Source organism: Musca domestica, unplaced genomic scaffold, assembly GCF_030504385.1.
Source record: "Musca domestica strain aabys unplaced genomic scaffold, Musca_domestica.polishedcontigs.V.1.1 11, whole genome shotgun sequence".
NCBI lineage: Eukaryota > Metazoa > Arthropoda > Insecta > Diptera > Muscidae > Musca > Musca domestica.
In genome coordinates this window covers 13,335,623-13,358,746 of record NW_026712133.1, presented here as the reverse complement: position 1 = coordinate 13,358,746, position 23,124 = coordinate 13,335,623, and the positions used below count along the sequence as shown (strand labels likewise).

Here is a 23,124-nt window from a genome sequence, read left to right as displayed (position 1 = left end):
ATATCGCAATATTCCATTCGACAAATATTGAAAAATGAGCTCGGGGTAAAACCATTGCAATTCCAAAAAGTGCAAGAACTTACACCGCAACAGAAAGAAAATAGACTCAAAAGAGCTAAACAGTTGCTTCGCTTGGTCTAAAGTGACTGTGGCATCAGAATAAATGCCGAATATTATCGCGAAAATATTCTGGAGGGTGTATTGAAGCCTTGGGCACTCAAACATTTTGGCCGCAGACCTTGGACATTCCAACAAGACTCAGCACCATCGCACTCAGCACACGCCACCAAAGAATGGTTACAAAATGAGGATCCTTGCTTCATTTCCAGCGCACAATGGCCACCAAAATCACCGGATACCAATCCGTAGGATCATTGTGTCTGGAGTATTTTGGAAAGCAAGGTTGTCACTAAAAAATACCAAAGTGTCGATCACCTCAAGCACAAGCGCTTCGCCGGGAATGGGCCAAAATACCGCAGAGCAACATTCGGGCAGCGTGTGACGGTTTCATTGGCCGGTTGAAGGCCATAATTCGTGGCTAAGGTGACCAATTCGAACAAATCTAAACTAATTCTAAAATTTGATGCTAATTCCGACATTTTTGCTTTCTTTTAATAAAATTAAATAAAAAGCAAGTTTAAAAGCAGTAAGTTCGGTGGGGCCGAACTTTGAATACCCTTTACCATCGGGAAATTTTTAAAAAATAAAATCCTTTAAAAATTCTGTTAAAATTTTAAAAATACCGAATATATCCTTTATTTTGGGGTCTATACGATGTGGACCTACATAGGCATTGTTTGTCATAATCCATTACCATATTCAAATTCGAAACTTTAAATATACGGTGAATAATATAGCTAAAATCATTAAAATATCGTATATAGGGAGGTACCATTATATCGGAGCTGTGCGAAGACCTGGACCAGCACAGACAATTTTCTGTCACAGGCTGTAGCATCCACTACGAACTTCAAATGCGACATCTCAAACAATTTATGTGGGTATGGTACATAAACTCGTCAAAATACCGAATATAGGGAGGTACTGATATATGGGGCCTAAACGAAGACCTGGACCTGCATAGACAATTTTCTGTCACAGACTGTAGTTCCCATTACGAACTCTAAATACGTAATTTGAAACAATTTCGGTTAATAATGGCGCTAAGATCAAACCGAATATCGGGAGGTACCGTTATATGGGGGCTATACGAAGCCGCGGACCTGCACAGACAATTTTCTGTCATAGGCTGTAGTAAAATACCACAAACCACAAATACCACATTTGAAACGATTCCTTGGAAGTGGAGATATAGCATTAGCATTAGAATTGATCGATTACAGATACAGTCTCCAAATTTGGAATGAGTAACGGAATTTAGAACAAAAAAAAATTTGCCCAATTATATTGAAATCTTTTCAGATTTGGATATAGCTCCCATATATATTTTCGGCCGATTTCAAGCATTTGATACACCAAACACGCTTTGTATCCCAAATTTCAATGAAATTTGAAACATGTGATGGATTTTATCTAAAAAAATGATTTCCCAAATATTAAAATCGGTTCAGATTTGGATATAGCTTCCATATACATTTTCGGCCGATTTCGTTCATTTGATGCCTCGAACACGATATGAATGTTTGATTCCAATGAAATTTGGAATGTTTAACGGGATTTGATCCGAAAATAAATTTATCAAATTATATTGAAATCGGTTCAGATTTGGATATAGCTCCCATATACATTTTCGGCCGATTTCATGTATTTGATGCACCAAACACGATATGTATGTCCAATTATAATGAAATTTAAAATAAGTAACGAAATTGGGAGCAAAAATGAATTTGTCAAATTATATTGAAATTGGTTCAGATTTGGATATAGCTCCTATATATCTTTTCGACCGATTTCATGTATTTGATGCACCAAACACGATATGTATGTCCGATTCCAAAGAAATTTGGAATATGTGACGGGATTTTGATAAGAAAATAAATTAGTCAAAATATATAAAAATCGGTTCAGATTTGGATATAGCTCCTATACATATTTTCCGCCGATTTCACATATTTGATGCACAAAACACGATACGTATTTCCGATTCCAATGAAATTCGCCATGAGTGACTAAATTTGGTACAACAATAAATTTGACGAATTATATTCAAATTCGCTCCGATTTTTTCACATATTTGATGTACCCAAAGCGAGAGAGACGAAATCTGGCACCAGAAAAAAATTGCCAAATTATATTGAAATCGGTTGAGGTTTGGGTATAGCTGACATATATATTTCGGCCGACTTCATACATGATATGTGCCAAACACGATATATATGACCGATGAAATTCAGAATGTGTGGCGGAATTCGGTTGCAATAATAAATGTGATAAATTAATTGGAAATTAGTTAAGATTTGGATATAGCTCCCATATATATTCTCGGCCGATTTCACATATTTGACGCACCAATTTCAATGAAATATGAAAGGTATATTATATTTAAATCAGATCAGATTGGGATATGATTTTAATAAGAACCCACATCGCCTTAGGCTAACACTAAAAAACAACACAACAATTGATTTGAAATACGCTTATTACGGCGAAGTATGTTGCTACCTCGAATTCACTAATTGCAAAAGAAATGCCACTCAACTTCAAAAGATTGCAGTTTACTGCACGCTTGGTATTTGCTATGAAATAAATAAATCCGAAGGACAAACCCTTTGTGTATGCATGCCATGTTACTGCTTCTCTAATGGTTTTGTTTATTAACTAACGCATTAAAGTAGTGCAATATTTTTTTTTTTTTAATTTTTAAATTTGTTTTTTTATCCAACATATATTCGTAAATTAAATTTTAAATGCATATAAAATCGAAAGGGGTAGCGAAGCGCACCGGGTTCAGCTAGTATTTATATAATTGTAATTATTCCAAGAAGTTTTAAAAACATACCTGAATATAACTCCACGACACATCTGCGTCAATATGCATTAAGATTATTGTCATTAGCAAGCAGATGCAGTCAGCATTACTAATTCCCATTTATTCTTTTTCTCTTCTTTGTCTTTACAGCAGATTCCTTTTTTGGGTAAACAAAAAGAAGAAAAAGCAATCGGGACATTGATATTCCTTTGAAATTTAAAACCCACACTCCCAGATACCACCAAGTCATTCATTCAGTCGTCATTGGTTGATCGTCGCTGGCCGTCCGCCCCGTCCCACCCTGAGATCACATTCATAGTCGTCTCATCATCATTAGTTGAAATCTACAATCAGAGATTATTGCCGATGCAAAGCGGACAAAATAACTGCCAACTTTAGAGGATATTAAAAGCGCAAGAAGACGCTTAATGCAAAAAAACTACATAACTGAAAAACAAACATTTATTCATATTTGTCTTCTTTTTAAAAAACCTCCCCTCCTGCAATATTACCCCACAAAAACAGCAAACAGCAGACCAAATCAAATAACATCTAAAAGAAGAATGCAACGAATCAACAATGCCTTCTAAAGCTTAAATTACAATAAAAAAGAAGAGAACAACAACTAACTACAACTGGAAACATATCATCATTGCCCGGCCTCAATTATTTACTTTTTACCTGCTCATCAGTCTCTGAGGCTCAGCCAGCTGCAAACATAACGTCAGAAACGCTGCTTACGCTGGCGTCGTCGATATTCGGTCAACGCATCCCTCCATAGCAATTTAACATTCCATAATCTCGTCAAAACTTACGATATTTCCAATTTTATTTAACGGAATTTATCGTTATACGGAATCGGCTGAGACTTGAACATTTCTTTTGCCTAGCCATGCCACAAACCCAATGAACTCTACGCACGCCAATTCTCCGCAAGCAACGTTCCATTTGGCATAGCTTTGCCATGCAGCTGCTAACAGAGGCTAAATTTGTTGTGTTACTCAAAATCTCCACAGCGGAGTGGATCGTAAATCATTGACACAAACCAGGTTGTCGGCTGTGATCGTCGTCGGTGGAATTCCCCGCTAAGCAACAGCAGCATAATCATTATCGACAGTGATACGCTATTACCTACTCACCTAGCGTGCGTGTGTTTGTGGATTTCAATTTAAAATAATTTCAGTTTATATGACGTAGTAGAAACAAAGCTGCAAAATAGCTGCCAGAAAAATCACAATGGATTCCAAAGATGGTATTCTAATGCTGAGAGCGCCGATGAGGCGTAAACGCAACGATGAACAGCTTGTCGATAGGGTGAGTACGAAAATTTATTTTATCTATTATATATTTGGGACTACAAAATATTGTCATAGCAGATATAATTTATACCCTCCACACATAGTATGGAGGGTATATTAAGTTCGTCATTCCTACCGTCATTCGACCTAACAAGGTATATATATTCTTGACCAGCATAAAATGCTAAGACAACTTAGCCCTTTCCGTCCGTCCATCCGTCTGTTGTAATCACGCTAGAGCGAAAACAAATAGAGGTAGAAAGCTAAAATTGCACAGATCAGTCTTTTGCCTTCAGGCAGGTCAAGTTCGAAGTCCACTATATCGTATAGCCTTCAAACAACGGTATTCCCCGATATTCGGTATTTTGTAGCTAAATTTTTTAATAAAATTGCCACAAAAGAGGTTCCTTCCTTCCTTCTGAGTACTATCCCCCCTGGAAGTTTAAAGTCTATATAAGTCCACGATATCGTATGTCCCCTATATTCGGTATTTTGATGATTTTAGCTACATTTTTCAATGCAATTGTCTAAAAATCCATACTAGAAGTTCTTGCTAAGCTCTTTACCCCCTGGATAATATAGGTCCACGATATTGTATATCCCCCATATGACGGCCCCCAATAATCGATATTTTGACAATTTTAGGGACATTATTCATCGGAATTGTATCATGTTTCGTATTTAGAATTCATAATGGGTACTACAGTCTATGACAAAAAATTATGCAGGCCCATGTCTTCGTATATCCCCCCAAATAACGGTACCTTCCAATATTCGGTATTTTGATGATTTTAGCGACATTATTCACCGGATCAAATTTTGTATTTACAGTTCGTAATAGGAACTACAGTCTATGCCAGAAAATTGTCTATGCAGGTCCAGGTTTTCGTATAGGCCCCATATATCAGTACCTCTATATATTCGGTATTCTGACAATTTTAGGTACAATATTCACTGAAATTGTTGGAAATTTCGTATTTGAAGTTCCTAATAGGTACTACAGCCTATGACAGAACATTTTCTATGCAGGTCCAGGCTTTCCTATAGGCCCCATATATCAGCACCTCCCCATATTCTGTATTTTCATATAACGATACCTCCCAATATTCGGTATTCTGACAATTTTAGGTACAATATCCATCGAATCCACAGCCTGTGACAGAAATTTTGCTATGCAGGTCCAGGTCTTCGTATAGCCCCGATATAACGGTGACTCCCTATATTCGGTATTTTAATGATTTTAGTTACATTAATCACCGGATTTTTTCCATGTTTCGTATTTAAATATTGTAATGGTTTATGACAAAAGTCGCCTATGCAGGTCCACGTCTTCAAATTTCAAATTCGTCAAATTTCGCACGAAACTTTTTATATCTTTTTATATCTCTCGCCATTTTCTGTTTCGCACAAATGGGCTCTTGTCAACACATTTACCATGACCTTTCTGAAAAATTTCGTTGTTATGTTGTTAATTTCGTCTCGAATATTGGGTTTTAATTCCTCAATAGTCCTAGGTTTATTAGCATCAACTTTCCAAATAAAATTACCCCAAAGGAAACAGTCTGAAGCGGTTAAGTCTGGCGAACGCGGAGGTAAAAGAGCCATTGTGGACCTCGCAGTGTTTGCTCTGGCTCCATCCTGTTGGAACCATATTTGCGGATTGTTTTCCACGACTGGCCTTATAAAATGTTTCAACATGGCTCGATATCGATCGCCAGTGATGGAAATTTGAACACCTCGTTCATTATCCAAAAAATATGTGTCAATGGTCCTTTCTGAAGAAACACCGCACTAAACAGTAATTGTTGGTGATGAAGTACTCTCGTGCTTTCTCTAGCCCATATTCTACGGAAATGGCCTTCGTCACTCATAAGTAAGTTATAAAAAAATCAGGATTCTTTTGTGCTTTTTAATGGAAACAATTCGTTACTGGTAATCTATCGGCATCAATTCTTGGACTAGTTGAATTGTGTATGGAAAAATCCTTATGGTCACAAAATTCGCTGCAGCGACCCTATCAAGAAGCCAAGTTGCGTCGAACGCCTTCGGTTTGATGTTTCTGGATCCTCACGAATACTCTCCTGCACCCCATGAATATTGTCAAACATGTGGACAGTTTGTAGTCTGCCGAAAACAGGAAGGCTATTCAAATTCACTGCGAAAATTTGCATCCAGACGGTGTATTGTTGACATCATAGACACCAACAATGATCCAAAATTAGTACCATTTAGAACTTTTTGAAAAACTACCAGATCACAACATCAGAACCAACAGAGACCTCAATATCAAATTTCGGGACTACAGCTCTATCCCTTCACCCAATACCAAATTTAGTTCAATTACCTCCAAATCTGAACATCAGACAGTTTTCTAAATATCAAATTTCACAATTGTATCTCTATCCCTCCAACCAAGACCAAATTTAGTACCATTTAGTACACTACGTACAATTATAGTACACATTTGCAAATCCACCTCCACATCTTAACCACAGACACCAACTGTGACATTCATATCAAATTTCAGGATTTCAGCTCGATTCCTTCATCCAATACCAAATTTAGCACTGTTTAGTATTTTTGGTACAATTATAGGACACATTTTCGAAACCACTTCCATATGTTCAGGCTACACATGAGCCAGCAACTGCAGGCTTTTCCTGTTCGCCCAATATTAAATTATAACAAATATAGTACGATTTAGTACTTTTCGTGCACCTGTAGTACGCATTTCCACAATTACCTCCAACAAAAATCCCAACGCCAAAACTGATATTCCAGCTTCATACGTTCACCCTAAACCAAACTGTTGCAAATTTAGTAGCATTTTGTACAGTTTGCACACTAAGTACACATTTCCGAAGCCACCTTAATATATCAAACTTACCTTCAAACCTTGATAATTCTCATACCAAATTTCAAGTTTTTAGCTCTATCCGTTCACTAAGTACCAAATGGTAGCATTTTAGAAGGTTAATACCATTTTTGAACTTTTCGTAACCTAAAAGTTCAAATTTCCAAAAACCCTTTTGGTACAATTATCCTGCACTCTATTAATGACTATCATTCCAAATTTCTAAATTCTAGCTCACACTGTTTGTCTTTTACAGAGTATTAAATTCGTATTTTTAGTAACCTTTTAGTACGAATTTCCAAAAAACCAGCCACACGCCTATGTACAAAACAAGTCCATAATTACGCGTGCTGTGTAGCATATGGCACCCTCTTGTTGAAACTACATATAAAATTTAGTGAAGAATATGCCTGCCTTTGACGTCATCCTTCTAAAATGCACAACTTGCACAAACTCATTCAAAGAACAGTTTTAACTCTAAAATGTGTTTGAAAAAGTCTCGTTTAGATAAGATTTACACTTTTGAGTTCCTTAAGGATCTGTAGTAGAATTTTGTGACAAAGTAATTTTGTAGAGCACTTCGATTCGCTACGATTCCATTTAAAGAATTTTTAACTATTTTTTGAAAATAGGACCAAAACAAACCATTTGAGCAAAATCATCCTCATATTTATACCCTACGCCACACTGTAGTCATTAGGGTATAATGTCTTTGTCTATTTTTTTGTAACACAGGGAAGGAAGCGAGTTTGACTCATAGTTCCTTTTGATGATCTGCATATAATCACATTCTGAGTCGATTTATGCATGTCCGTCCGTCCCTCCATCTGTCCATGAATTTTTGTAAACAAAGTACAGGCCGCATTTATAGTCCGATCAAAATGAAACTTTGCACAGAACATTTATTTTTTCCAAGAACGAGCCCTATTGAAATTGGAGATAATCGGTAATTATATAAGATATAGCTCCCATATATATGTTCGCCCGATTTGCCTTATATTGTGCACCAAAGGTGTAGTATTAGCCCAAATAAGATGACATTTAACACATATAACGAAATTGAGCCTAGAAAAAGTATGTCAAATTTTGTGGAAATCGGTTCGGTCTCATATATATTCTCCGATTTGTTAAATTTTTTTTTCAACGATATTTGGAGAAATATATCAAATATAGCGCAGAAATACCTTTTCTAAATTTTATCGATATCGGTTCAGTTTTGGTTATAGCTCTCATATATGTCTTCATCCGATTTCAGGTTTATTGTGCACCAAATGGTTAATATAAGCCCGAACTGACTAGATTTTGGCACATACGAACGAACTTAGCCTGGAAGAAAGTGGATTCAATTTGGTGAAAATTGGTTAAGATATAGCTATGGGTCCCATGTTTGATCCGATTTTGTATTTCACTCCCTCACACCCGTTAAATACTCTCCACAACAACGATATTCAGTAACAACTATCATATACAATATAGAAATACCTCTGCTAAATTTTATAAAGATCGGTTCAGATTTTGATACAGTTCCTACATATGTCTTCATCCGATCTCACATTTATTGTGCCTAAAAAAGTGTAATACCAGCTCAAATAGGATGCATTTTGATGAACATAGGTTCAGGCACAAATGCCTTCGTCAAATTTAGAAGAATATGATAGAAGCCTGCCCTACATAAGTTTTATTTCGGCTTTAAATAATTACGGCTTTAACGTTTATAATTGGTATGTTTTAATTCTCATAAATTCCCCATAAAAGCTCTTCTATGAGAAGTGCTGTAGGGTATCAAAAAGTTGGCCCAAAACGACTTTGTCCTATCTTTACTGGTTTTTACGGGCAATATTGCCAAAGACACTACCTACCCACAATCCGCGGATTTCAAGGAATCTTAAACCGAAAATTTCAAGGAATGTAGAAGAGAAGGGACTTGGCCCCTCTATTTAGGTTACTTAGCGAAATAAACCTTAAAAACGTCAATAAACGTGTCTTATATTTAGTTCTGCTTTCATAATCTGTTGGATTTTACTTGCAATAATTTTTGTGTCGGACAGTGTCATTTACAGTAGCATTGTTAACAGAGATCTATTGTCTCCTATGTTCAAAATATTTGGTTTCTATCATAAATTTTGAGCTTATCAGATAACAGAGCTAACTCCCTCAAGCGAGCTTAAATCACCAGGCTATGTATATCGCAGGAAAATTTCTTCCTAGAGATACACTTGCCTGGTTCAATCTAGGTATCCCCACTCTTCATTCAGAGACTCACCAAACATTGGCGAAAAAATGCAATTACAAAATTTCGATGAATAATTTCACTTATTTTACAATTTTAGTTCAAAGCTAGACTTTTGCCCTTTCCGCAAGAAACAAAACAAAAAACCTCAAAACCGTATCGAAACATTGCATCAAAAATGTTCCCATAATTCATAGATTTCTTTTTTGCGATAACTTCGTAGTTTTCCTTCCAACAGAAATCCATTCTTACAATCCACATGGACACAACAACAACAAAAACAGCAACAACGCCAGAGATTTTGCCTAAGATTTCCATTCAATTCGCTGTTCTGGTTGTTGACTGATGTTGGAAGAAGTGGGTCACATTGAATGTCGTGCCCACCACACACAACTTCTCCGTTGACAAAGAGATATTCCACAGCGTGGCAGGGAAATCCAGGGGGGGTAGATCAAACGACATAACCACTTTTCGGTGTTGGGGGTTTGCAACGAAACTCTATGCCATGCGCGATGGATGCAAAACGATACGATTGAGTTATGGGCCAGACAAATACTACACCACAGCAGAAGCAGCAACAACAACAAGAACCACACTCAACGATAACATTAATAGGAAATGTGTGGTCGGTCGTTTGCTCAGGGGGGATCACGGAGGCAAGGAGGTGAAAATATTTAGCCTTCGTGTTGATTTAGACTTTTCAACAAAGCCTTAGGAATATTGGCCAAAGAGACTGACTGAATGTCTAACTGACGACTGACACTAACATAATGACCATTAAGACAAACATTTTGTCAAAACAGTTATACTCAGCCAGGCCGTCAGTCAAACGCCAGGGAAGTGAAATCCAGTCAAGAGGAGAAATCCAAGGAGCAACCGCAATAACCACCGCATTGTCATTATTAAAGAACATTTAGAAGAGATGTCATTCATTAGCCAGAGAAACACTGGGAAACGCCATTCAATTTGCTTCAGCCCGAGAGACAGACAAGATGGAAAGCGTAGAATTGAAGAAGAAGAAAAGAACAAAGACAATGGTACATCTGGAAAATAGAAAAAAAGAAAACTGATGTTATGATGTTTAATGTCAACTAATGATTGGAAATGTGCTTTCATCTTTGACTTGTCTCCCTCTCCCCTCTGCTGCATTGTTCGCACCATGCAATCATGCTAATATTTACGCATTGCAAATTGGTTGCATTAACTCTTGTTGCACTTGGACGGACGGATAGACAAATGAGACATTTTGGTGACTACCATGGTGTGGATGTCATTGAACACCCCTCGATGATTGGTTTGGGTTGGCATCTACATATCTGGTTTAGAGGTCACATCTGTCGCCGCCAGTCGTCATCAGAGTCGTATCAATTACTTGAAACCGTTTTACCTCTCAACAAACATACCATTGTTTTCAATATCCTCTTCGTAGTATCATTTCATCAACCCATGGTGGAAGACTTTCTAAACGGCAACGACACCAAACAATATCCTCCAAATGTTTTCCACCGGTGATGACTGCTTCATCAAAACGTTGATCGTTCATGGGGGGGGAATTAAAATCAAATTAGTTCCCATTTCATTGCAGCGCAGAATCTTTAACAAAAATAACTGTTAACTATCAACATCATTTCGGTGTCGTTTTGGTTGGCCAAGTGACTGGAGATGCTTAGTGGCAAAAGCGTGTTTTGTTTTTTGTCCCAATCCATCATTATTTACCACTTTTCACCACTCACTCACTCATTCAGCCAACCAGCGAGACATTCAGTCACTCACTCAGCCTGTCGAATTGTGTCAACGAAAAATGTCAATTTTAATTTGTCAAATACACAGCTAAAGTTCATAATGCAGCGCTGGAGGGGAGGTACAGTGGGATAAATGTGAGTCACAGTGGGACATTTTTAGAACTATTTAAAAATACTCTCCCAGCAGAAAACTTCATTGGGGTTTATGGGGTACATTTCGGTACCAGTGACTACCCAGCAAACCAAATGTCGGACGTCTGATACATTTACTCAAAGTCTGATGTTTTGTCCGACTCGCCGACGTAGGTCCGAATTCTGAGCCATTTGTCTGAGGAATTTTCTTATACCCTCCACCATACATAGTATGGAGGCTATTTAAAGTCGTCATTCCGTCTTTAACTCATCGAAGGCGTAAACTTCTAAGACTTTATAGCCCTGTCCGTCCATCCGTCTGTTGTAATCACGGTAGATTCAAAACGAATTCAGTGCGAAGATGGGCTATATCAGTCCACGATATCGTATAGCCCCTAAATAACGGTGCCTCCCGATATTCGGTATTTTGATGATTTTATGATGAAAAATGTGGCTACATTTTTCAATGGAAGTGTCTGTAAATCCACACAAGGAGTTCCTTCTGAGTATCTTACCTCCTGGAAGAGAATTGTCTATATAACTCTACGATATCGTATAGCCCCCATACTCCTTTCATTGGGTATTTTGATGAATTTAGAAACATTACTCACTGGAATTGTTTAAAAAATATATAAAGTTCGTAAACTGTGCGAGAGTTTTTTTTCTGTTTATACCTTGTGGTGGCATTTTTTTTTTTTTGAAGCGATTGAGTGCTTACATTTTATTGGTACCAGATTTTATTATTATTTCCAGAAACCATATACATTTTTTGGAAATAATATTAAAATTTGTATTTTATACGTATTCAGCAGTTATTACTGAGGATAGTCAACTTCATTAAAAAAATCGGAAAAAACATCAGAATTGCGCACGATTTTACTCCCGAGTATGTTCCGACAACTCTAATTGCCCTTCCGAACTTCCAATGGATATCCTTGCGAAATCGGTCCGATTTCATTTCGAAAGTCGGCTAAAACTTCAGACTTTCATCCGACCCTTCGGTCCGACAACACGTCAACCACACCATATAACTTTCGGTCATAAGTCGAACCGAATACACATTCGACATCGGAAGTTTCATCCAACTTTCGGTTCGAAGTCGGACCGAACTCGGACAGTATCCATATCAACTCCAGATACCAACAGAGACCTCAATATCAAATTTGTATATTCCAGGTCTTTCCTGTCACCTAATACCAAATTTAGTGCCGTTTAGTACTTTTCGTACAAATATATGTATATATATATTTAGTACACTTCTAAATCTCAAGCACAGATACCGTCAGCTATCTATGTATCAAAATTCAAAATTGTATCTCTATCCCATCACCCAATACCAAATGTAGTACCATTCAGTACTTATTGTACACATTCCCGAAAACACCTTCACGTGTCCAAGCTACACATGAACGGCAACCCCAATACCACATATCAGATTCCTAGCACTGACTGTTCACTCAATACCAAAATGTACCAAATATAGTACCATTCAGTACTTTTCGTAGAATAATGGTACACATTTCTAAAACCACCTCCATATCTCAATTTCAAATACCAATGGTTAACTCAATATCAAATTTGAGGCTTTCAGCCTTATCTCTTCACCCAATTCCAAATTTAGTACCATTTGACACTTTTCGTACAAATACACACATTTTCACATCACCGCCCCATCTCAAACACAGATACCATCAGTATTCTACAAATCAAATAATAGAATTTCCTCTCCATTCCTTCATCCAATACCACCAAACATTTCCGAAACCACGTCCATATGTCCAGGCTACACATTTTCAAGCACTATCTGTTCAACCAATACCAAACTGTACCATATATAGTACTATTTGGTACCATTCGAGCACTTGTGGTACACAATTCCAAAACCACCTCATTATCGCAAACCAACCACCAACAGGGATCTCAATACAGAATTTCAATGTTTATAGGTGTTAAACCGCACGATCTAGGCGGCCAATTGACCGCCCCCGAACGTGAAATAAAATGTTCACCCAACTCGCCTCTCAATAAGTCCAGACATGTGGTATTGTCTTGATGAAACCCCGTGTGATGCATGTCAAGCTCTTGCGTGTTGGGCCAACAAAGTTGGCTAACATCTCACGGTAGAGCTCATAATCCACAGTTACATTACGATTGGTAGCATTTTTGAAGAAATACGGTTCAATGATGCCACCAGCCTTTCAGCGCCGCACTAAACTTTCATGTTTTCTGGGTGCATTGGTACATTTTGCATTGGTGCTTTTGGTTGGTCTGCACTCTAAAAATTAAAATTCTGCTTATTACGTACTCTGTGAGCCAAATATGGGCTTCGTCGAAAATGAGCTTTGTGATGAACTTTTTTAATTGAACGTTGTTCGTTAGTAAGACGTCTCGTAGTTAAATTATAGACCAAAGTAAGGATTTTAACAGTGAAACAAAACACGAAACGGTTTTAAGTTGTTTAAACCAGTGCTACCCAAAAGATAATAGCTAAATAATTAACCATTATTAGTTTTTTTCATAAGCCATGACAATATTCAAAAGCAAAACTTAGAAAAAATCGGTGAATAATGTAGCTACAGTCATCAAAATACCGATTATCGGGAGGTACCGTTATATGGGGGATATACGAAAACGTGGACCTACACAAACAATTTTCTGGGTTTCCCAAAATCTTTTCGTGTGCGATTTTGTTTTTCCCTATCATCCAGTATCAATAATACAATATTTAGTACTTTTTAGTACTTCTCGTACATTTCAGTACGAATTTTCCAGAAGCTTGTAGTATTTCGTAACTATAATTCACTTCACGTTCATCCTTTTTTAATGGTACAATATTTTGTAGCCTTTAGTACTTTTCGTAAACTTAAAGAACGAATTGACTCCATTGGTAAATGTATTGAAGTTTGAAAGTTTGTGCGACGTTTGAAAAATATAGATGATTCAAATTATATTGGTCTTATTGTTACATAATTGTATTCCTTTGTGGTAGAGGTAGTTAGCCACTATTGTCCATTATCGCACCTTACTTAAGTCTCATATTAATATTGCTAAGCGCAATAGTTCAAACTTCGCTTTAATTGAAATTCAAATTTTTACGTTTTTCACTCTTGGAACGTATCAGAAGGAGTCTGAAAATATACCTTGGACCATAACAGATGGATAGATAGATAAATATTCTTCAAATGTTGTGAAACGGATCTCCTCCAATAAAACTCAAATAGTACAACAGATCTCGACTTCGACCTACATCTGGCCCACTGTGCAACATAATTTCAAATAATAATTTAACAAGTTTAACTTCAACACTTAACTTGAGTTCAACTGCCAACAGGGGAGTGCACATCTTGAAGTACCAAGGCACTCGACATTCGACACTCGTGTCTAATGCCTGGTGCAACATGCTACATCCACTTCTATCTCTGAGCTTAGCTCAGTGGATTTGGCCGCTTGCTGTCATTAAAGTCAAATAAGAAAAGGAAAGCAGCATCAACATCATCATTAACGTTTCTTCACTTTTCATTCGTTTCTATTTCATTATCCTCTCCATCGTTGCCGTCAACATTATCATCTTCCAAATCTCTCAGGGCATAATTTAGGCAACGAACAAAAAAAATGTTCAAACAAAATAACCCACATAAAACAAATGACTTGATTGCCGGCAACACGAACCTCGACAATGAGAGCCAACCAGTGGACCAAGGGGACGGACAGTTGGACAAAGGAATGAATGAATGGCATGGATGTTGGTGGAATTTCTGCTCTTTGTTATTGCAAAAAAGTGTATTTTTTTGGAAAGCAATTTTCATTTTCATGCCGAACATTTGTTTTACCATCTTCAGCTACCAATTGCAAGCCTTTTAGAGCAAAGTCAACAATAAAGCCATCATAAGTGGTGATACTCCTCCTCCTTTCCCTCCATCTCCTTCTCTCACTCCCACATAAAGACAATATATTGTTGTCCAGGCCTTAACACTTTTACTTTCAACATATACGGCCATAATTGACCATGTGTCCTTGCCTTTGGAAACGGGTGGCGGGCGGTGGGTGGCGAAGCTCAGAGCAATGCAAACAATGTAACGAATCCAAATCTGGCCACCAACGATCAGACAATCATACAGACAGACATACGACAATCTTCCATGTTGGATGAATAAAATATTTATCAATATTTTAATTGGAGAATGTGTGTACAACATACAGCTGGTACATGTCTATGTATGTGTGTATGTATGTATGTATGCATGTGGAGAATGTAAGTTGTTCATGTCATTTTGGCCAGTCGATGTAATAACCAACCAACCAGCCAGCCAGCTAGCATCTCTGATATGATCAGCAGTGAAATGAATAAAACGATAGTCACAATCCGCAAATGATTTATTGTCCAACATCAGCGGGAAGTTGGTCGGTGAGGTCGATTTTTGTGTTGTGGAGAAAACTTTTCCTCCACACACATATTTCCTCAAGGATATGTTGTTAAAATAAAAAAAAAACTCGAGAGAACTCCTTTCCTTTCTGGTTTTGGTTCGATGTGAAATGGGCCCCCTTTCTCTTCGAAGGTTGTCCATTACTGAATGTTGAGTATCTGACTGCAGCAATGCCAGCCATGAACTTTATTAATGAGAAAGATAATTAAATTGTGATAAACATTAAAAAGAAAAATTACAAATACTCTTCATTGTTTCTCCAAATTAAAGAGCCACACACACACATACAAATGCACTGTTAATTAATGATGCTTAATGTAAATAATTAAAACAGAGTAACAACAATGTATTTAGCAGTTTGTGGGGGACTTTCTGTGAAAGTGGTAAAGATATAAGGCCAATTGATTGGGAACTACTTTTCGATTCAAAAATGGTTTAGCTCCGCAAACTTTTTGTCGAATTTGAAAAAAAGTGGAATTTGGATTGTGGTTTTCGAAGATGATTTGTCCCAAATAATTTTGTTATTCATGACGAATTGGTAGTTATATGTGTCATTATCAGCATTACTAGTAATAACAACTTTATATTCTCCTCATTACCAGTAAGCTAAAAAGTAATGAGTTACCCCAAAAATGACCAGACAAAATAGCTTACTTTTATCATAACAAGTAATGAGTAACAGTGACACAGAGTGAGTCTTACACAAAGACTACCCTCTTAGTTACCAGTACGCTATATATAATAACGACCACATACCTTCTGCATTACCAGTGAGTTTTCATATAATGAGTTATTTCTATAAAATTTACAATGCAATGTAAGTTATAAACCATGTAATGAGCGCACGCCGACAACAAAACCTAAGGGCACTGGTTCGAATTTGGAAAATGTGGAAATTTGGTGAGCGGACCGAAATATTCCACTTTATCTAATAGAGATAAAAATATTGGCATGTGCAAAATTTAAAGGAAATCGAACATTTATATGCAATTTCATACGAAATCATAAATTCCGATAAATCCCATATTCATATCAGATTTCTGGTTAAGAGAACCTAGATATAGTAAGTTGTATAGAGTCGCCGACTTGTTTAGCAAGTTATGACAGATATAAGAATTGGAAATTGTGACCCTTTGTGGGTGGGGTACCGGAAAGGGTTAGCAGGTCTTGTGTTAGAAAAAAATAATGACGGATGAGAGTCGGATGCTTATATCGGATTTTATGATCATGAATATTCAAAATGTTGATTCTTTGTGGGGGAGGTACCAGAAGGACTGGAGCGTTATATCCCATCTTCACATCAGATTTAGTGTTAGTATAAAGAATGGGACGTGTGAAATATAAAGAGAATCGCATGCTTCTTTCGGATTTTTTGGTTTTTGGTTATCTAAAACTTAGAACCTTTGTGGGTGAGGTAACAGAAGAAATAGTCCGATTGTGTTGATGGAAATATTGAAATGTGCCAAGTCTGAATGGAATCGGTTGTTAATTTCGCTCTTTTTGAGTTTCATGGATATTGAAAATTTGACCCTTTGTGGGGGAAGTACCATAAGGAGTGGAGCGATATATACCATATTTCCACCAAACTTTGGGTTAATAAAAATATTATGATGTGTGTAATCGGATTCTTACATCACATTTTATAAGAGTTATAATTATTAAAAATGTTGACCCTTTGTGGGGAGGTACTTGATAGAGAGGACCGATGTCCATTTTCGCACCTAACCTAGCACTGATGCAAATATTAGGATTTGCAAAGTTGGAGCCAAATACGTTTGTCATTTCTCTCACGGACGGACATTGCTAGATCGACCCCAAATGTCCTGAAACAGATTTGGTCCAAAGAGACCCAGGGTCTAAAACCGTTATTTCGACTGGGCACGTTTTGGCCGTATCAAATGATATATACCCTCTTTAGCCATATGACTAAGGGTATAGAACATTTTATTTCCACAAGTGCTACAGTTTATGTGAATGGGTAATAACACCAGTTGCCCAGTGATAAATTTAAGGATTCTACCTCTTCTCCACACTATGTACTTTTTGGTAATTTTTTGAGGGCCAAAAATGTATGATTTTTTTTGCGTCGTCAAACAAAGCTAAACAGTGAATTAAATAAAAAAGATTTAAAGATTACAGTTCCAAGAGAATATAATTATGTATTTTCAAAACACAAAACGTTTTTGGACCTTTTCAGCACAAAACTCTAAAAACTACTATCTAATGTATCGTACCAAGAGTGATACCCATTTTTGATACCGTAAAAATACGCCTTATTTTTCCAAATTAGGTCTCGTATGTAAATATGACTTCCCCACAAACAGTTACATTTTTTTAAAAGCATCTACATATTTCAGAGAAGGAAAAGGGCATATCCCAATAAATTAAAACAAACAACTATCTATGCTAGAATATTTGTCATACCTTCCTGACAACCGATTAAAATATGAAATTGATTCTTCCTTTGATTTTCTTGCAACTTCACAAATTCCAACATTAGATCCAGTTTTACGATGCGCTGTGAAGGCCACTCATTCTGGTACCTTCTTGCAAAGGGTAAATATCTGACTTTGTGGGAAAGGGCGGGGTTATAGAAATCACGACCTTTTTCCAAAATTTCTGCAAATATAACTCAATACCAATACCAGGGTCTTATTTCAACGCTTAGCCATTTCCAACTCATCGATTGATTTGGAAGTTTGGCTAAGGTACTGGGTACTTGTAACTTCAGTACAAAACACTAATTCCCATCTCTGATATTCCATTTTTAGCTCTCTTCTATTAAATCATTACGATTACACTGCCTTTATTATTTGCTCTAGCGTGTCTGCTCCATTTCTCTCCTAGTCTATCTCTCTCCCTTAAAATGTTTTTATTTATTTGCCTTTTGTTTATTATATAGCACAACTTGTTAATAATTTTCATGTTTTGATTCGCACATTTCCACCTTTTTTTATTATTGCACATGAATGAAATGAACAAGAGAAAAAAAAACAAACTATTTAAAAAATCCACAAAACAGACAGACAGATAGACGTGAGCACATACATTCATACATACCTACGTACGTACATTGAACTTGAATTTAATTTTTCCACTTAATTTTTTTATTGGGGTTTCCTTCGTGTCTTTACTTCGACCCTCTCTCAAACTCAAAATGTTTGTGGTTTAATATTAATTGGTGGCGTTTATTGTCAGACAGACGAGCATTTGAATGTGCGGTTATCAAATGTCTGATAAAACTCGAAGATGGTATTACGCCCCCTAAAAAAAATATTATTCGTTTCAGAAAGTCGCAAAATGTTATCCCCGTTCATTAGATAATTGCATTTCTAAATTGAATTACATCTGCTACACAAATACGCCTATTAGGAACTATCATACATGTATAGGAGATCTTTAATTTTAAGGCAGTCTGCCAAGAATTAAGTTAACCTTAAGCTAAAGAGGTTATAAATTATTTTATACGGCCAAAACTTGTCCCATCGCACTATCGGCTTCAGATCCGAAGTCGATTTATCCCTGACTTTCTGTCCATTTGATACATAGGAAAATTCTGAAGCATCCTCTTACAAAAATTCAAGATTCTAGCCCTAGCCGTAACACCGGGACAACTTTTACCATTTCGTACTAAAAAGTACTAAAATTATGTTTTAGGCATTAAATCTATAAATTTCCAATTTAGGTTACCATTTATGCGAGATGTACGTTTTTATACCCTCTATCATACTATGGAGGGTATATTAACTTTGTCACTCAGTTTGTAATTCTTCGAAATACTCATGTCAGACCCAACAAAGTATATATTTTCTTGATCACAGATCGATCAGTCTCTCTTTTTCACAGATCAGTCCGTCTGTTGTAATCACGCTATCTTTAGAACGAATTAAGATAGAAGGCTAAAATTTTGCACACATGTTTATTTTTCCAGTAGGCAGGTTAAGTTCGTAAATGGGCCATGTAGGGCCACGTTTTCATATAGCCCCCATATAACAGTACCTCCCGATATTCGGTATTTTGATGATTTTAGAGACATTATTAACCGGAATTGTTTCAAATTTGGTATTTGAAGTTCGAAATGGAAACTACAGCCTAAGACAGAAAATTGTCTGTGCAGGTCCACGTCTTCGTATAGCCCTCATATAACGGTAGCTTCCAATATTCCGGAATTGTTTCAAATTATGTATTTAGAGTTCGTAATGGGAACTACAGTCTGTGACAGAAAATTGTCTACGCAGGTCCAGGTCTTCGTATAGGCCCCATATATCAGTACCTCCTTATATACAGTATTTTGACGAGTTTAGGTACAATACCCACCGAAATTGTTTGAGATGTCGTAATTGAAGTTCGTAATGGATGCTTCAACCTATGATGTCTATGCTGGTCGCTATATTATGATATTTTAATGATTTTAGCTACATTCAGCGTTTATTTCAAGTTTCAAGATTCGAATTTGAATATGGTAATGGCTTATGACGAACAATGCCTATATAGGTCCACGTCATATAGACCCCAGTATAACGGCTATATTCGGTATTTTTAATATTTTAACAGAATTTTTTAAGGATTTTATTTTTTGAAAATTTCCAAATTCGTTCCAAATGGTGGAGGGTATTCAAAGTTCGGCCCGGCCGAACTTATCGCTTTTTAACTTGTTGAATTCATTAAAAAGGTACTGCTCTTTTGAATCATAATTCTGCCCTTTTGGAGGATGAATTTTAAAATATATCGTGTAGTTCACAATTTGGGCGAGGCACCATAGAACATGCTTCATCTACCGCAGTAATAAACCGATATTTGATTAAAAATCATATCTATTTGGCACTAAACTTTTCTATGCACAATATACGAGGAAGTATGTAAAAATGTTCTGCATTTTTCAATATGAAACCTGACATGTCGTACTATTAGTGCAAAACATGAAATAAAATGGCGTTTTTGGAAATTACTTTTAAAGATACTATGTCTTGTACTGTTAGAGCTACAATTCTGACATTTGAAATATAGGCTGAGCTAATGTTAAGATATTCGAGTTTTAAAAGAGATATTCAGATTACGTTCAAAATTTAGGTACCAGTGGAAATTATGTATTTGCTTTTTATACCCTCAGTCATATGGCTAGAGAGGGTATATACCACTTGATACGGCCAAAACGTGTCTCATCGAAATAACGGTTTTTGACTCTAGGTCTCTTTGGACCAAATCCGTGTTACGACATTTGGAGTCGATCTAGCGATGTCCGTCCGTCCGTCGGTCTGTCAGACTGGCTGGTGCGCACGATAACTCTCGAAGGGAGTATCCGATTTAGTCAAAACTTGGTACATCGTAATATTTTTGTCAAACTTAGATTGAGTTCGGAGATGGGTAATATCGCTTCACTCCTTCTGGTACCTCCCCCACAAAAGGTCGAAATTTTCAAAGAAAATATTTTGCTGCACAGAAAAAGAAAGGATAATCCGATTTTGCTCCAACTTTGCAAATCCTAATATTTGTATTAGTGCTATGTCAGGTGCGAAAATTACAATATCGGTCTACTCCATCGAGTACCTCCCCCGCAAAGGGTCAACATTTTGGATAACTATAACTCTTATAAAATGTGATGTAAGAGTTCGATTGTCTTCAAACTTCGCACATCCCAATATTTCTACCAAAACAAAATCTGACATGAAGATCAATAGGACAAGTGCGCAAAAGGGACAATATCGGTCCACTCCTTCTAGTACCCCCCCACAATGTTCAAAATTTTGAATATTCATGAAACTCATAAAATACGATATTTACATCCGATTCCATTTAGACTTGGCTCATCTCAATATTGCCATTAGCACAAGATCTGTTACCATTCTTTCTGGTACCTCCCCCCACAAAGGGTTAGAAGTTTGAATAACCGAACCGATCATAAAATCCGAAATCAGCATCCTGTGCTCTTCAAATCACACACATCAAAATTTTTTTATTGACCAAAAGTATGGTGTGAAGATTGAATATATCGGTCCACTATCTGGAGTACCTCCCCCACAAAGGGTTAACATTTGGAATATTTATGAAGCTCATCAAACGCGAAATTAACATCCGATTCCTTTCAAAGTAAGTACATCTCAATGTTTCCATCAACGCAAGATCTGTTATTAAAATGGTAGAGATCAGACCATTTCTTTTGGTACCTCCCAAACATAGGATTCAGGACTTTGAAAAACAAAACGCTCAAAGAAAGAAAAATAAGCATCCAACTCTCTTTAAATTTCACACATACAACGATTTTTGCTAACACAAGATCTGTTGTGAAGATGAAATATATCTGCGAAACCCTTCTGGTACCTCACCCACAGAAAGTCACAATTTTCAATACTTTTATCTGTCATAACATGTGAAACCAGTCAGCGATTCTTTCCAACTTGCTTTTTAACATTTTCTAAAAATGATCACATATCTCATACAAAGGGAAGGAAGAAGCCGATATAGTCCAAACCTGGCACGTCGCAATATTTATATCATATTTATTTTGGTCCTATACGAAGTGGACCGATATTGCCCATCTCTGAACTCGATCTAAGTTTGCTAATAATATTACGATGTACCAAGTTTGGACCAAATTGGATAATCCCTACGAGAGTTATCGTGTGTACCAGCCTGACAGACAGACGGACGAACGGACATCACCAGATCGACTTCAAATGTTCTGAAACAGATTTGGTCCAAAGCGACCTAGGATCTAAAAACGGTTTTTCGATTAAGCACGTTTTGGCCGTATAAAATTATATATACCCTCTGTTACCATTGAAAAAAATAATCTGGCGATTATAACCCCTAGCAATAACTAAACTCAGGGTATTCCCGAAACAAAATCTAAATTGTTATACTCAAATTTTCAATTTGTATTAAAACTGTCATAGAAAAAGTTTAAATTTTCAAATTAACGCTGAAGGGGTTTATTCCACTCTTCCATCAAATTATTTTTTTTAATCTTCTTTGTCTGTTGATTGGTTGAGTCACATGCTGTTGGGCGTATTTATTTTAAATTTGTTTAAATAACAAAAATCTCATTGAAGCAAGTGTCAGTCAACCAAGTGACCCATAGAAGGCCGATGGTGCTAATTGCCATCAGTGCCTCCCAGGGTTGACTTGAAATGTGCTAAAGAACGAAACGTGTTACTTAATGCGAGAACACGTTTCTGCCTTTCTTTTGTTAACATTATTTAGTGAATGGGAAAATTCTTACAAAAATAACCTAAGAACAGAGGCAATGTCTGATTTATGGTTTCGATGGAAAATTAAGTAATTAAAAACGGTTAGGCAGATTTGGGAAATGTTATAAAATACTGTCTCCCGTTCCATGGGCCAACACTTGGGATAATTCTTGAATTGTAGTTTATTTAAAAAGAAGTTCGGCGAATTTTTATAGCAGTAAGAAATACAGGGTGAGATAAAAAAAAAAATGCAACAAAGTCAAACGCCATAATTTTTAATTTTTTTTTTTTAATTTTATTGAATGAGAGCAAAAATGTCGGAAATAGC

At 36.7% G+C, this 23,124-nt stretch overlaps 1 protein-coding gene across 2 annotated transcripts in view; it reads left to right on the top strand.

The window, feature by feature from the left end:
• The window catches only part of LOC101892541 (mitogen-activated protein kinase-binding protein 1), a 401,509-nt gene that overhangs the window by 178,797 nt on the left and 199,588 nt on the right, over positions 1 to 23,124 (top strand). Inside the window, exon 2 of one of the 2 annotated variants that reach the window (XM_020039859.2) lies at positions 3,083 to 4,243. In XM_020039859.2, the coding sequence (XP_019895418.1) occupies positions 4,166 to 4,243 (78 nt within the window). In that variant the 5' untranslated portion in view covers positions 3,083 to 4,165. Of the gene's footprint in view, positions 1 to 3,079; positions 4,244 to 23,124 lie in introns of both variants that reach the window. The other variant, XM_020039857.2, reaches the window with a different exon arrangement.